Raw genomic sequence first — 17,163 nt, 5'->3', positions numbered from 1 at the left:
GTCGTACCGTAATACAACTTCGCCACCAAAGCAGTCATTAACATTTATGTAGGGTTTTTGTATTGCGGTAATTTACTCCGTCGAACATATTTAATTTTATTTATCTGTTTTTTAAGAAGTGACATAACGGATCGGCACCGCAGTATATGCTGTGATTTGTAATATGAAGTTCTGAGTAGTTATGATACTTGTTAAAAGCGACACATACCATCAAGCGAGCGACTCCTTCGTATATAAAAAATGTGTTTCCACCCTTAGGACTCCCCTTCAGTTAAGGTACCTCATTCTACGTCTCTCTAATACGTGTTTCTTGTATTATACAACTTATTTAAATGTTACTTGAAAATAAAACCGTGTCTGCATCTCAACTTTGTCGTGCTCTAAACGCCTCCAAGATTCTCATTCCTTTATGCTACCGTATCCGCTCATTATATCCGTGTGTTAACTAGGGATCCGCATTAGCGCCTTTGAGTAATTAATACAAAGGAATAGCCGCAGGGCTCCGCTCGTATAGCCTGCTATTAGTAGAATTAATTACAGGCAAACATTCAAAGGACGGTTGCCGTTTAAATGTGTGAATTTTGTTTATGATGAATTGTTAGTCTGTGTCAATTGGTGTTGGAACTGTTTTGTTGCAATTAGGTGTTGGTTTGTGGAATATTATGGTATTAATAGTTTTTGGTAGTTGTTTGAACAACTAAGTATTTCTTTTATGAGTACTATTATTTATTAGCGTTTATGCGTTGTGTTATTGACTGTTATGGTGGCGTAGTTGTATTATGTGCGTGATACAACACTCGAGTTCAAATCCCGGGTCGGGCAGTTATATTCTATTTTACTGCTCTATCAGCCTAGAATTTCTGTCCTATATAGCGATAAGCTCGCCCCTGTCACATAATACCGAGGTCCGCACCTCTGTCTACCCCTTCGGGGATATAGGCGTGATAAATGTATGTGTATGTGTTATTACGTCATGCTCAAAGGGGTTAGAGCCACGTACAATAAGCAGCGAAACTTTATAATAGTTTTTCAAACAAACGCACGAAGTTTGTATTAGATGATGCATCTACTATAGATACTATACTATCTATAGTCTGAAATAATTTTCGTGTTCACAATAAGGCGGAAATATGCATCTGAATTTTATTGAATAAGTTTATTCTTGTATAGACGTGTGTAGCTAAGACGTTCTAAATTCGAAATCGTATTGAAGCGACAGATACCATAATAGGAACTCGATGAGGGGTGATTCGTCAATACAGTAAAGTGGCACTTCGAATTCAGTCCATTGCTGTAGCTTTGACGTCCCTATAAATGTACGCTGATTGGATCATCTGCATATTTGCGTTTTTTGGACGGTCCGTAATTTTGACATTGAATCGGTTTGATACGTGCCTCACGCTTTTTCAGTTAAAATTAAGGGTCTTATTTAAAGGGTGTATCGGGGCCTAATTAAAGGTAACAGTTACATTAATCCTTTTTTACCAGCGTTTAGGACAAAAGTACATCATCACTCAAGGGAAAGAAAGACGGATTTAATTCGAATAAATGATTCTTAGCATAATATATGAGTATTTATTTTTTTACAGTTTCCATGCGCTCACGATGGGTTCAAATTTAATGTAAAGATGATTAAAAGGCTGATTGATTTAAGCGTCTTTTTTTGCGTCACTCGGTTTCATACATATTTAAAACCTTGTAATTAAAAGTTTTTCAATGTATTTTTAACCTAGTAAAAAAATACGAAAAAAAATAGCCTTTAAACCGTCGATATGTAGAATTAAAATTCAATGTTGTTTTCAGAATAAGGACTTTTATTTAATCTAATCAACGTTACCAATATTTCACAAAGAATATTAATAACGCGGATTATTACACTTCCAAAACCTCTTTATCACGTCTTAGCAGCGATTCCTTTGTAAATTTTCTATATTTATTCCTGTGAAATGAAACTTCATAAGTTTTAACATTCAGAAGTTACGACAGTTTCTCGACTTTGTATGGAAATCGTGTGCTTGTGGAAAATATATTACTATTTTTTGTGCAACTTTTTTACAGCAAAGACTAGCCGTGTGACCATTGGGATTTGATCTCTACAAGAAATGAATTTTCGAAATTTATTTCTTAGTGCTTACCTACGTTTGTTTAAGGCATTCATATACAAAATTTCAGCTTTTTAAATTCAATATCAATTATATGTCAAAATTCATTGCCTCTGAGTTATTATTAAGTAGAAATTGTGTGGATTTTGCTATTGTTAAAATAATAGCTTTAATGAATTAAGTCATGCATAGTGTTATGAATGGGTCGTATTTATCCATTATAACACAAATTTATTGCCATTTGTGTCTGTGTGCTCACGCGAACAAGCTTTAAACACGGATGAACAAGTAAACAAGCTATATATTATATGTCTATTTTCGTTATGTTTATATTTTTAACTCTTTAAAATATAAAAAGTGCAAGTTTTTACAAAAAAAAAAAATATAACTGGTATAAAAATATCATCTAATATTTCTACCAATCTCTCTGAATTTGATTGATTTTTCATAAAGTATCAAAACTACTCAAGCGCACTACATTGAGCCATTTCTTTTAGCTAAGCAAATAGAGTTAGTTGGATAATTTGACGCGTCACGCCCCTGGGGAATCGAACTTGCATCTGGACCGGGGTGAATTCACCCACACCTTTATGAGTACCTACGTATTAGGAATCCGTTAGCGTGAAAGTAAATCCAAATATATTTTTATGTGGAATGTATTTAGAAATAAAAATTAAAGAAAATAATTAAAATTTATTAGTTCTTAGGTTATGTATTTATGAAATATTTTTGCGTGATATTTAGTTTTAATTAGTAGGTCCTTTTTTATTCATATAGTGGTGTTAGGTCTGACGTAAGCGAAAGGTTGTCCGGTCAAGCAACACTGAATATCTAATTCTACCGCCAAGCACCAATGTGGATGCTCCTTTGTATACTGGTTTGAAGGACTTTGTAGCCAGTGTAGTTACTGGGTATGAGACTTAACACCTTATCTCTCAGGGTGACGACGCAATACTAATAATCTAGTTCTGTGTAGTGCTGCTGTTTATGTGTGTTTGTACAACTTACCATCAAGCGAGCGGCATAGTTTTGTTTTATTGCTTTGAATGACGAGATGAGCTTGCCGGTCAACTGATGGTGAGAGATGCGACCGCCCGTAAACAGTAGAAACACCATCCAACACCTTGAATTACAAAGTATTGTTTGGTATGCCACTGCGCTCGCCATCCAGAGACATGAGATGTTAAGTCTCATTAATCGTTGTCTCATCATTCAATTAAAAAATATATTATATAAGTATATTTGATATATATCTCTGTAATGTTTCTTTAGAAAACCTTTGTGGTTCTAACTGCAACATATTTTCAAATTTCTCTACAGAACCCTATACGCTAAGTTTAAATATTACTTTAAAATACCGCTTAGGGAAGACTTCAATGATGTAATACACCGTATTCCTTTATGACAAAGTCCACAATTGCACGTCCAACTTACGCGAAATTCTTAACACTCTCGAAGTAAAAATTGGAATAATAAGATTTATTTGTACACGCTTGAAATATTAATGAGAACAAAAATTCGCTCTTTCACGATAATAGTAGTTTGTAGTGAGTGTCTACCGTCCATTTGTTATATTGAATTATTTCGCAAAACATTATTTATGGGTTGTTCAAAGCAGTCTTTTCGAGGCTTGTCTGAATTCTAACGTTTTATTTTTACAGAGCTAACTTATTAACGGTATTTATTCTATTCTTCGAAAGATACATAATTTTTAGGCGTCTGAATATTCTTTATTTCAATAAAATACGCGAACTGGTTATTATCAATGATATTTATACGTTTTAAAAACCTTCGTAGTTTTGGACCGCACTGAAGTTACTAGAAGAGTTTATAAATAGTAAATTTATCAAGCTAGATAAATATATTTTTTGTAGCGTATTTTTTTTGAACCACGATAATCAAACTAAGTAGGTACATAGTATAAAAGCCAAGTAACGATATATCTGTACACACGCATATCACACCTTTTTTCACGGATAGGGAGTAGGCAGAGATCTAATTTTCCACACATGATAGACTCCGCAGATACTGAGCATTTCATGTTAGAACAATACTATTTCACCAAGCTCCTGCGTCGAACCCAAGACCTCAGTTAAACCGCATAGCAACGCCGCCGTTGAAAATAATAACTATGATGTATTGTCCGTAGGGCTGGACGCGGAGCTGTACTACGTGAGAGACGGAGTGGTGAACACGTACGCGACAAGTTTCATTGTGCCGGTACCAGCTCACATCGCCGATCTGGAGTTCATGTGGCAAGCCCTAGGGAAAAGACCGGTAAGAGAAATACTAATAAAAATATCTTTATGTATGCAAGATATCGAGGCAGTAGATTTTGAACACGCCTTTGGTTTTCATAAGGTTGGCGCGGATCTAACCATGTCCTTTTTTATGGACTGATTTTATTTCTGGTTGAATACGGCGCGGTAAATGTTGAGATAACTTAAAAAGACACATCACGCATTTATTCCCGAAGGTGTATGGAAAGGGGCAAACAATTTTCGCCAAGTGTGTTCCTTCCCATGATGTGATAGAACGCGGAGCCTAACGCCATATCGAGCACAAATTCCAGAGCAGAAAAATCCAAATATCACTTTGCCCGACCCGGGATTCGAACCTAGGACCTCAGAGCGCTGCCGTACCGTCCATGCAATAAAACTACGCTACCAAAGCAGTCTATTAGATAACTTAAAATTGACAAATATAGACGTGTCTTACATTTATTCTACAGAAGCGTGCGACAATCTATACAAATAATAAAATTGTATACGCCCGATGTGTATACAATATAGATATTGAAGAAAAACTAATATTGATGGTTATTATTAGAGCAACAGAAGCCATAACGGCAGTATTTGATTTTTTTTGTCTTTCGGTATGTTTGTAAACGGAGCACATTAAAACTACTACATGGAATTAAATGCAGTTTTCACTTATGCATTACTAGAGATCTAACTTAAAATATAAAGTGGAACTTTTATCTCGGAAAATCTTTTTCGCGCAGCTATGGGCCGGGAGCAAATGCTAGCTATCAATAAAGACACAAACCATTGTCGAAAATCAGAAGTAATACAACCCAACTCGCAGCGTCCACCTCACATCCATTCAGTCCGCAACAATCCGAACATAATATGTAAATTCTAATCCATAAAGATGCAGTTAAACGCGAATGCAATTTGTCTGAACAGCGTTAGATTCGAACCACGCGTCGATAACAACCTGAACACGTGTGATATTCTACAAGCGTACTGCATTCAGATCGTTCCGATAAGGACTTCAATGCTTCTGTGGAACATTTGCGTAGTTTGCGACAGAATGGAACTTTTCTCATTTGTATGGATTGTATGTGTATTTTTACAAGTAAATGTGGGTGGCAAACGAAGTATTGGTATGAAACTGTATGGGGGATTTGAATACATTTTTGTATAGTGACGTCCTAATATACAACTCATTAACAATAGTGCTTTTCGATGGACTGATTTATTTATTCGATTTGTAAAGATGACCTACTAATAGTTTTTATTGTATCAAACATCGGGTGCTTTCAAATCAACTGCCCGCAATATTTTTAAAAATCTCTCTTGTTATTAAAGTAAGATTTAATTTTAAATATCACTAAAAATTAATTGCTATTAAAAGGTAATTTACGCGTAATCTCTGTAAGTATTAATATCGTCGCAACTCAATTTCTTGGAAAGAATAATTTCTTCACGTAATGCTCTTTTTTCTATAAAAGACCCCATATTTAGTCGCAACTTCCACCCTAACAGATATGGTGGTTAGTCATCTAAATACATCGTTGGATCTTATACAAACTCATAACAGAATCGTCAAGAATCCCCCTGACAAATCAGTCATTGATGGGTCTATCAGATATATTAATAACTAACTTCTGCTCGCGGCTTTGCCCACGTATAACAGTTTTCTCGGGATAAAAAGTATAGCACTCACTGAGTGCCACTCAGGAGTAATGTAGCTTCGTAGTAGTGAAAAATAATTAAAATTGGTTTAGTAGTTCCCAAGATTAGCGCGTCCAAGCAAACAAACTCTTCAGCTTTATGTATTAGTATAGTTTTGTCTTTTGTCTAGGCAAAATTATCAAAATAATTACTATGCGCGGTAGCAACAACATATTTCACACTTGTATCCGCCCGCTTAAGCGAACACCGTACACAAGGTACATCTTGTTACTTACAAATACCACCATAGTGACCCACATAAATGTGTCGCGTTCCGACATCAGGTCGACATATATTCAGTTTCAAACAGGCCGGCATAATTGTGTCGATTGGCGCGGGGCCCTCGTCAGTCGCCGCTCTATCTGAACCTTACTCCACTTAGCTTCCGGGGCAATGTCGTCACTTTCAGTGCAGTCCAAATATAAAGGCGTTCTTTCCCGCAACAAACACCAGAATTATATCAATGTTCCTTACGATATTTATCACACATACACACCGATGCCTTTTATATCCGAAAGGATACGCAGAAGCGCAACTGCACCCATTTTCCGCCGAGTATATTCCTATGATAATAGGGGGCGAGCCTCTCGCCATATCGGACACAAATTCCAGACTCCGGGCTGATACTGAACAGAAAAACCCAATATCATTTTCCCTGATCCGGGGATCGAACCCAATACCTCAGCACAATCTAAACTACGCCACGTAATCAGTTGTTTAAAATGTCGCCTATCCTAGATAACATTAGATATTCATGAAAAGTGTTAATCACCCTTCACAACATGACCCACATCACACGTACTAGTCTTCAGCCCTCTAATATAAAAGTCTCTAACATAGCGGCTCTAATAGAATTGTAACTAGGTGTCCTCAATGCGAATAATTCACGCTCCACTTCTTTTACTACATAATATTATTCAGCCTGTTAATTACATTTTCTGTATTGAATCCAAGTTCACAAAGCTTAATTTTATTTGGCGAGTTGTATATTAAATTTTGCTTCTATTCAATAAATACTCGTTTTATTTATACCACTGTAACTCTGAATGCTGAAGGCTCAGCACTTTCAATTTAGCTTGAAAGCGATTTAATTTTAGAAAACAATGGGTGAGATTACGTCGTTTTTTCGTCTGATATTCGCAGCTTAGTTGAATTAGATTGAATCAAAACCGCCTAATGAAATTCATTATTAATTTGTGAATAATACACTGTACGTTTTGTTTTAAGAATGTACGTGAATAGTCTTTATAGTATTTTTTTCATTAATCGAATAATCTAACTGATATTGTAAATGCGAAAATATGTGAAAATGTTTCGATGTTTGTTAAAACTTAACGCAGAGACAGCTGAACGGATTTGGATGAAATTTGGCACACAGATAGACCATATCTAGGATTATCACATCTTTATTCCGATAATTTGCTCAAATGGGAGATTATGGGATAGATTAACCTATTTTTAAAAAAAAGTGACGCTGGCGTCGTACATGTGGCGCTATGAATCACTTGTGTATTAGGGATCTTTATATCTGGAAAGATTTTTCACGCGAGCGAAGCCGCGAAGAAGACAGTTGTAAAATATAAAAGTTATTTTACTTACCTGTGACAATTTTTTATTCTTTGAATGTGCTCAATATAGGAGTTTATATGCTCCTCTTTATAATATAACAAATAACTACAATTTATTCCCTCATCTGTATTCTGCAATTCGACAACACTATAAAACAAACAGATTACAGAAGCACTGGTGCGTACTCATGGCTCGGTACTCGGTGGAGGCATCGCACTACATTTATACTGATTTCTTATGTTTACGCAAAAGTTAGACATTGAAATATTTTTGTTTCTGGATTTGATTCTTTTTCGAACGACCAACATCTCAGCCCCGGGACTACGAAGCCTGTCAAGTCTTCGAAACGTCGGGAGAAAATTATAATATTGAGAACATTGTGGTAGTGGTAGATCTCTAATATGTGAGAGTCCGCCTGGGTAGGTACCACCTCAATATCTATTTCAGCCGCTAAGCAGCAATGTGTAGTCACTGTTGTGTTCCAATTTTAAAGACATTGTAGCCAGTGTAATTACTGGACATAATAAGACTTGTCATGTCTCAGGATGGCGAACGCAGTGGAGTACCAAACAATACTTTGTAATTCAAGGTGTTGGATGGCGTTTGTTTATGGGCGCTCGTATCGCTTACCATCAGGCGAACGGCAAGCTCGTCTTGTCATAAAAAGGAATAAAAAAACCGCGCTCCGGAAAAATAATTTTATTTGAACACATTATTAAATATTATATTTATTATAGCTGCCGTACGTGATGAGTATAGACTACGAGGCTCGCGGCGCCATGCTGCCACCCCAAGTAAATATCTCGGAGAAGGGGTTCGTGCCTACCACGCTGCAGACTTTTAGGTGAGTTAATTAAAAATGAGATTTAGTGCCTATGGGATAGGATTGTTTTTGTAGATATTTGTGTCATATGTGTGATAAGGTTATGGTTTATTGTGCAAGTAAATAGAAAAAAGATTGTTATTTCGTGCAATATCACCCATTTATACCCGAGGGGTATGCAGAGGCGCAACCAAGGCACCTACTTTTTGCCAAGTGTGTTCCGTTCCATGGTGTGATGGGGGCGAGCCTATCGCCATATCGGGCACAAATTCCAGACTCCGGGCTGATACTGAGCAGAAAAACCTAAATATCACTTTGCCCGACCCAGGACCTCAGAGCGCTGTCGAACCGCGCATGCAGTACAACTACGCCACCGAGACAGTCTTTATTACTTCTTTCTTTTGTTGTCCTTTGTTTTTATAACCTAGTAAATATCTATTTGAGCGTAATACACATACTTATTATATAGTAGAGATTTGAGCGGTGGGACAAATTTAACGTTGAATTAGAAGCTATGCTCAGTTCAGACAATAAATAAGGTAAAGGAACCTTTTCCGTCTACGAGGACATATCCGGTTTTTGCAATTACAGGCGTTCTAATCGAAGGACTGCTTTGATAGCTGTATAGGTAAATAGGGGATTATTCGACTCTCTTTCCTACACGGTTATCGAAGCTATCCTTCAAATAGAACGTCAGTAATTGCAAAAAGACGGATTTGACCCATAGACGGAATATGGCTGAGCTTATACTAAAATAATAAATATAACCAATTTATTTCAACTGTTATAATCATTAAAAAATAACGAATTATATTAAATATATGATACATATGTAATTAGTAATTTATTTATTTAATTATAAATAAACCTATACTCCAACTTCTCTGTAGAAATAATTACATCCTACAGTTGTCTGAAAGAGATCGCTCTTAGCGATAAAACCACCTATTGTCCAAAGGGACAGATAGCTAAAGAGCTATAGTTAATTTGCATATGTGTTTTTCTTTTACCTATGTGGTGTTCAATAAAAAATTATCTGTCTATGTATATAATAATTTTAAATTTCCACCCAGAGTGCGGTTACCATGCACGGGGGCCAAGAGTGCGGAGATCCTGGTCACCATGCAACTGAACATATCCGCCCCGGATCGAGCTCACAAGGACGTAAGGCTGCTCTTCAAAAGGAATAAGATATGTTTGAAAGGTATGTTAACATTAAGTGAATATTTTGTGGTAATCATTGGCAAATATACTCCTACTCTGAGAGTTTCAAATTGTATACTTAATTAGGTGTTACATGCACTTGTATTAAGTAAAATAATCGAGTACCTTGCCTATAATTGGGGTATAATTATTTTCTATTATAATATTTTATGTGTAATCGTGTTATGTTTATTTGGATTCCTTAAGTTACTTTTATTTTCTGAAGGGAATGTATCTAGAAATAATGTTGAGTGTTACATTGTTAATTATTTCTGGTCTTTACAATTTATTATCAAAGACTTAGAGAATTTAATATTTTAGCATAAAAACATACCTATTCATAATTATCAATGAATACGATCCAAACCTGGGAAATAGATTGGACATATTTTTTCTCAAAAATGTCTCATTATTTTCTTCTATCAAAGCGCTAATTGTATCGTCAGCCATTATAAACTTAGGAATCGATTAATATAAGATGCGTTGGAGTAATCCCAACATTTCAAGATAACTGGTAAAATCCGACAACATGTCCTTATATGAATAACACAGCCGTAGTACTTACTATTCTTTGATGTACCACAATTGCTACTATGTATTTAGTTACAGTTTTCGCAGTAATTGATTACCCCGTGATCAGACATTACCCCAACGCACCCTATCTTTCAAAACATCGTTACCACGCACCGTATTCTGCCAAATCTCTAATTATATCTGTAGTGTATAAAATACTCGTATGAATTATAACGAGCGGTGGCGGGTAGGTTTAAGAAATCAGTTCGAAATACACTTTGTACGCGGACGTTGTGTTTTATTAATTCTCCCAGTAATTCCTAGAAATACTACATTGGCGACGAGGAAAATTCTGGATAGTGCAGGAAATAGTATACAGAACAATGTCCATTGGTAAAATTCGCGAGTTTGACATTCAGTCGGGTACGTGGTCATCATACGTGGATCGACTCGAGATGTATTTTAAGGCAAACGATATCAAAGATGAGTTGAAGCTGCCTACAATGATATCAGCAATGGGAGATGAAGCGTACGAACTCTTGGTAAACCTGGCAAGTCCGAAGAAACCGGCGGAACTAACATTTGATGGAGCCAGTGACTTGCTGCGTCAACACCTACAGCCAACTCCGTCAGTGCTCGCGGAAAGGTACAGATTCAGACAGCGGAGACAGCTTCCTGAGGAAAGTATTGCGGATTATGTGGCTGAATTAAAAAAATTGGCCAGGAAGTGCGAGTTTAAGGAGGAATTAAACGGGAATTTACGGGATCAGTTTGTTTGCGGACTTAAGGGGGACATAATGCGACAACGGTTGTTTGCGGAGGACGGAAATATAGATTTTGTAAGTGCAGTAAGACTAGCGACGTCATTAGAAGCAGCAGAGCGAGATGCAGCGGCGGTGGAGGCGGGAAGCGGGTCAGAGGTGTTGGAAAATGCCAAAGTGCACAAAATATCGGCGCAGGTAACGGCCCGGGGACAAAGCGTACGCGGAAGCGGCGGGCGTCACACGCGACCGGGTCGCGGCGGCGCGGTCTGGAAAGGCGCACATAAGGTTGCGGTGGTGGAAACGCAGCTTCCGAATCGTGTCAACAACGATTCCTGCAAGGGCTGTGGGTCGACGAGTCATCTATATGAGGGGTGTAGATTCCGATATTTCGTCTGCAGCAGGTGCAAAAATGCGGGTCATCTGCGCCGGATGTGTCCGAAAGCAGCTCGTGGATCAGTGCGTGGTGAATACTATAGTGATAGGAAGTTCCACTATGGGGAGGTCGATGTTAGCGATCGATCATCGGAGGAGGTGGAGGACGCCAGCATGGATTTACATCACTTAAATTTGCGGGATTACAAGGCGGTGAGTTATCCCATTTCACTGGACGGCGAGGTCATTAATATGGAAATAGACACTGGAACGGCTATATCGTGCATCAGTAAAAATACTTATGATGAACATTTTAGACATCGGCCTATACGACCGTATAATTTATGTTTAAAATTCATAGATGGTTCAAAAATTCAACCGTTAGGTGTCATAAAGCCCTTAGTTACACACGGTAGTATAACCAAAAATTTAGAGTTATTTATTATCAGTGGGGGTACTGCTTCCTTGTTAGGTAGACAGTGGCTTGCAGAGCTGAGAATCTCAGTCCCTGAATTAAAAACGAATATTGTTAAAAGACGTAATATTATAACTAGTCGGAATGATAGTAGCAGTGTGTTTCATAACAAGAGTGTAAAACTAAATAATAAAATTGAGATATTGTTGGACAGGTATAAGAATTTGTTCGACGGTAGCCTGGGGAAGTTCACGGGGGGCAAGGCAACGCTACGGGTGCGGGAAGGGGCGGCGCCGGTATTCCATCGCGCGCGCCCATTGCCATTTGCGCTGCGCGAGCGCGTCGACGCCGAGATTGACGCGATGCTTCGCGATGGAATAATTGAACCAGTCGATTGTTCGGAGTGGGCATCACCACTAGTCCCCGTAAATAAGTCGGATGGGGCACTCAGGGTTTGTGTAGACTATAAGACTACTGTTAACCCGGTTTTGCTGGTCGACCGGTATCCGTTACCCAGAATTGACGATGTACTGGTAGTATTAAATGGCAGTCAGTATTTTTAGTAAAAATCGATTTATCTCAATCGTATAATCAAATTGAGTTGGATGACTCTAAAAAGTACACCGTTATTAACACTCATCGGGGCTTATTTATATATAACCGTTTAGTTTTTGGGCTATCGTCCAGTCCAGGGATATTCCAGCGTATTATGACAAATTTACTTACAGGTATACCTAATGTGGCGGTGTTCATTGATGATGTCATAATAGGGGGCCAAACGGAATTAGAACATTTAGAAGCTTTGGAAATGGTATTCAAGCGCCTATTTGACAGTGGCTTAAGATTAAAAAAATCGAAATGCGTTTTTATAGCTCAGGAGGTATCGTATTTAGGATATATAATTTCAAAGGATGGTATAAAGGCAGACCCCGCGAAAATCGAAGCGATCGTAAAAATTCCTAGACCAATAAATGTCTCTGACTTACGTTCATTTTTGGGGTTGGCAAATTTTTTTGCTAAGTTTGTTAAGAATTTTAGTCTCAGATTAGTGCCATTGTATAATTTACTTCGGAAAAATGTAAAGTGGGAATGGAAACAAGACTGTGAAGAAGCCTTTATAGGAATTAAAAATATTTTAACTAGTTCAAAGGTCTTGGCACATTATGATCCAAATAAACCTCTTATTGTGACGTGTGACGCAAGTGCGGTGGGGCTGGGGGGCGTGTTGTCGCAGCCGAGCGGCGGAAGCCGAGGCGGACCCGAACGCCCGGTCGCGTTCGTATCGCGGACACTTACCAAAGCGGAACAAAATTACTCGCAAATCCATAAAGAGGCATTAGCTATAATATTTTTGTATGAAAAAGTTCCATCAATACGTTTTTGGTAGACGTTTTGTACTACGCACAGATCATAAACCGCTGGTATCGATTTTTGGCCCTCATGTGGGCATTCCTACCATGACTGCTAGTCGGATGCAAAGGTGGGCAATTATTTTATCGGCGTATAGTTATGATATCGAATACGTTAAGACGGACGAGAATACAGCGGACGGCCTGTCACGACTGCCCGTGCGCAGAGATAACAAACCGGTTTCTGCGATGCCGGAACAAACTTATTTACATTTTGCGCAGGATACATTGTTATTAGATTATAACGAAATTAAAAGATGTACTGCTAGAGACCCTATCTTAGGCAGGTTGTTAGGATTTATACGAGACGGATGGCCTACGGAATGCGAAATTAGTGTCATGCAACCTTATTTTAATAGGAAGAATGAGTTATATGAAGAACTCGGTTGCGTTATGTGGGGTCACAGGGTTGTAGTACCGGAGGGATGTCGGGAAAGGGTACTAAAAATTTTACATGAACCTCACATGGGTATTGTTAAGTCTAAAGGTTTAGGCCGAAGTTATGTGTGGTGGCCGGGTATTGATGAGGCTATCGAGGTTATGTGTCGTGAGTGCGCGACATGTGCAGCACATGCCGATGCGCCCCGCGCCAGGCGCCTCGTCCGTGGCCCTGGCCGTCCAAACCGTGGGCTAGGCTACATTTAGACTTCTTGGGACCTATTTTGGACAGACATATTTAGTAGTTATTGATTCGATGTCAAAGTGGGTGGAAATTTTTAATATATCTGGTACAACAGCAACAAGTACCATTACTAAATTGCTGGAACTTTGGAGTAGGTGGGGATACCGCGACAAATAGTGACAGATAACGGTCCACCGTTTACGAGTTCGGAATTTCAAGAATTCCTTAAAAATTATGGGGTAGATCACATATTTACCGCACCATATCATCCAGCATCAAATGGTGCTGCCGAGAATGCGGTTAAAACGCTTAAAAGAGTCATCAAAAAAGCCTATTTCGAGAAAAAGAATATTATGAAAGCTTTATATACATTCTTACTGTATTACAGAAATACCCCCCATTCATCTACAGGCGAATGTCCAGCGACGCTAATGTTAGGTAGGCGTGTAAGAACGAGGTTAGACATACTAAAGCCGGATTTAACATCACGCATGAGTCAGGTGCAAAAGCAGCAGGTAGAAAACGCGGGTGGGGCGGAGAGGGTTTTAGTATCGGGAGAACCAGTTTGGTATAGGCAATTTCTTAAAGGGGAGAAGTGGCTACCGGGGAAAGTAGAACGACAGATTGGTCCATCTAATTTTAGAGTTTCCGATGAAAAGGGTAACCAAGTACATCGTCACATCGACCAGGTAAAGCGTAGAACTAGAAACTCATTGGTCTTCCCAAGCCCGGAATGCCTCTCTCCTATGACCAGTCCGCCCGAATCTGGGCCGGGGAGTGATGGCAAGGACGAGACCATTACATCCAGGGCGACACCTTTAGCGGTTGGGGGAACTCGAACGAGCGGCTCAGGAGCAGCCTTCTAGTGCAATTGAGGGTCATGAGGACGGTGCCTTTGAACCTAAACCCCTTGGACTTCCTCAACAGCGCCAAGATCACACAAACTCTCGGCCCATAAGACAATGTAGGTTAAATAATCCTGTTAATTACAAATGTTAAGCCTATTTACTAAGTTAGTTAAGTTTACGTATTGAGTGATAATAAATTGTCAAATTTGTTAAAAATTGTTGTTATTAGAATAGTACTTTGATTGTAAATTTCATAAAGTAAGTGTGGAGGAGTGTAGTGTATAAAATACTCGTATGAATTATAACGAGCGGTGGCGGGTAGGTTTAAGAAATCAGTTCGAAATACACTTTGTACGCGGACGTTGTGTTTTATTAATTCTCCCAGTAATTCCTAGAAATACTACAATATCTCTCATATCTAACCTCATCCATTAACGCATATTTTGACGTATTCAAAATATTTCATATATTTTACGCCATTTTCTATATTAACCGCGTCGCGATCATAAATCATCCGGCGGCCTATTTTTAATCAATCAACCTGTCCTATACACAGCACGTAGTGTGAGGTCAATCGATTAAATATTCTGTGTCGATACAAGCGAGCGAAGGTTTCCACACGCTTTATTTTATTCCAATCTGATATGTAATCAATTTACTTAATTACTGTTTTTGGTCATTATGTTTAGTGCATGAGTGATGACCGTCACTTTATAGGATAAAGGTTTTAAAGAGAGAGAGAGTTAGATTTGAATTTGCTGTAAGTACTTTACAAAAACATTTATTTAGTAAGGAGAGACACCCAAATATCAAGAACTATGTTAGAGTGACTTTAGGAACAATTCTTGCCTCTTTTCTGTATGTCTATAGCCCGCATCTAAATTCTAGTTGGTTTCTAGGAATGCCTTAAAATATTTCTTCAGGCATAGTCAATCTTCATTATTATGAGGCACGGAACAGTCTTATTAACATAACATCCAACACCTATAAAAAACTTCAAATACATCTATAAACTCAGATATTTATTTTAGTGTTTATCTTAACTTATCCAAAGAAGAGCTGACCTTAAGCACTTCGTAAAGTTCACCGCAAGTTATGATGGTCAAGATGGTTTACGAGTATATGGTTTTATTAAATAATGCACTATCAATAACCCTGTAATCATTAAAATTTTCTATTAAAATATATCGAAAATGTGAAAGTAACTACGGCTAAAGGCCGTTTTTAATCATAAACCGATTTTTCTGACATTTGGTATGAAGTAAGCTTAAGGTTATAGCTTAAGGTCCATTTTCATACATTTTGTTTCACCTTTAATCTGGGTAACTAAACAAGTATTGACAAGTAAAGAATTTAAATTCACGTCTAGTTAGTGGTTAGTTCTCGCAGTTGAAAGAAAAACGTAAAAATAATTAATATGCATGGATATTTCGGCCTTTAAAATTTAATATGACGAAATTTTTTAACCCAGATTAAAGGTGAAACAAAATGTATGAAAATGGACCTTAAGCTATAACCTTTAACCTCTAGGAAGTATATCAATTACTACTTTTTATATGTTTATCACAAACTAAATTCCATACGATCGAAGTCGCAAGTAGAACCTAGTTTATTATCGTTTTCATATCGCAAAATGGCCCAAATAAAATATTACTATTCTTACCGTTTCTCAATTGAAAAGTTATAACACTCAAATAAAATCTTAATATTGTCGTATCCCATCGAACTTGCTACTTTACTAATAAATTCTCTTTCAATCAATACGTAAAAGCAATCCAAACTATCTATAGCACTGACAAAGGCTACAGCAATTGAAAATTCGGAACTTATTACCATCCCCAATGGATAAATCATTTTATATCTGCCAAAATGGTTGCACTAAAAACACGCAGTCCAACACTTTCCCTGTCTGGAGTAATAACAATAACTATAAATTTCCCTGCCGACTTCTGAACAGGGTAGCAAAAAAGCCGAATTTATGGTAACTCAGTAGTGTACAAGTTGAGATGGAATGATATAATTGTTTTGAAGAAAGAGTATAATATATGTTAAGAAAAATACTAATACAGATTTCAGTGGATTTTCATCGTTCCAATAATAAAGACAATTTACGCAAGTTATTGAGATATGTATGTTGAGTATTTTTATAAAACTTATAATAGAACTAAAAATAACTAATGAGGGAATACCAAGCGTTCAATTCAAGGGAAAAACAACAAGTCAAACTAATCTACCCAAAACTAGCGAGCATAGTAAAATGATATGAAAATCAAATGCTGCCATTTCGAAATTCTGTCTTTAAAATCCTCCCTTGCATTATACTTCTGTTCATCGTATTTTGCACGTCATTCCTCATTAACCATTAAATTCCCTTGCACATTAAAATTCCATTATGAACACAAAATAAAAAGCAACATCAATAAATTTTCAAAACAATAAACACTCAACTCTCGATGCACCAAACTGCTTACAAATCACTCCCCCGCACTCTTTATTAGCATGTAGACGATTTTGTAGACGCAACAGGATATTCTAAGGGATAAAGACGTATCAAGAGGGTCCCG

At 37.6% G+C, this 17,163-nt stretch overlaps 2 protein-coding genes across 2 annotated transcripts in view; both read left to right on the top strand.

Moving 5' to 3' along the window:
* Nucleotides 1-17,163, top strand: part of LOC115450557 (tyrosine-protein kinase Dnt) — a 51,004-nt gene that overhangs the window by 17,723 nt on the left and 16,118 nt on the right. The window contains exons 2-4 of the mRNA XM_037442767.1: nt 4,252-4,379; nt 8,368-8,474; nt 9,527-9,657. Coding sequence (XP_037298664.1) covers nt 4,252-4,379; nt 8,368-8,474; nt 9,527-9,657 — 366 coding nt within the window. The remainder of the gene's footprint in view (nt 1-4,251; nt 4,380-8,367; nt 8,475-9,526; nt 9,658-17,163) is intronic.
* LOC119190628 lies at nt 10,377-12,274 on the top strand. Its single transcript, XM_037442914.1, has 2 exons — nt 10,377-11,518; nt 11,935-12,274. Exons 1-2 carry the CDS (start codon nt 10,553-10,555, stop codon nt 11,938-11,940), a joined length of 972 nt encoding a protein of 323 aa, XP_037298811.1. The 5' UTR covers nt 10,377-10,552; the 3' UTR covers nt 11,941-12,274.

The sequence above is a fragment of the Manduca sexta genome, chromosome 25 (assembly GCF_014839805.1).
Source record: "Manduca sexta isolate Smith_Timp_Sample1 chromosome 25, JHU_Msex_v1.0, whole genome shotgun sequence".
Lineage (NCBI taxonomy): Eukaryota > Metazoa > Arthropoda > Insecta > Lepidoptera > Sphingidae > Manduca > Manduca sexta.
This window is presented reverse-complemented; position numbering and strand designations above follow the sequence as displayed.

Excerpts from the sequence above, each read along its gene's own strand:
- LOC119190628 (XM_037442914.1), top strand. The coding sequence starts at position 10,553 with ATGTCCATTGGTAAAATTCGCGAGTTTGACATTCAGTCGGGTACGTGG.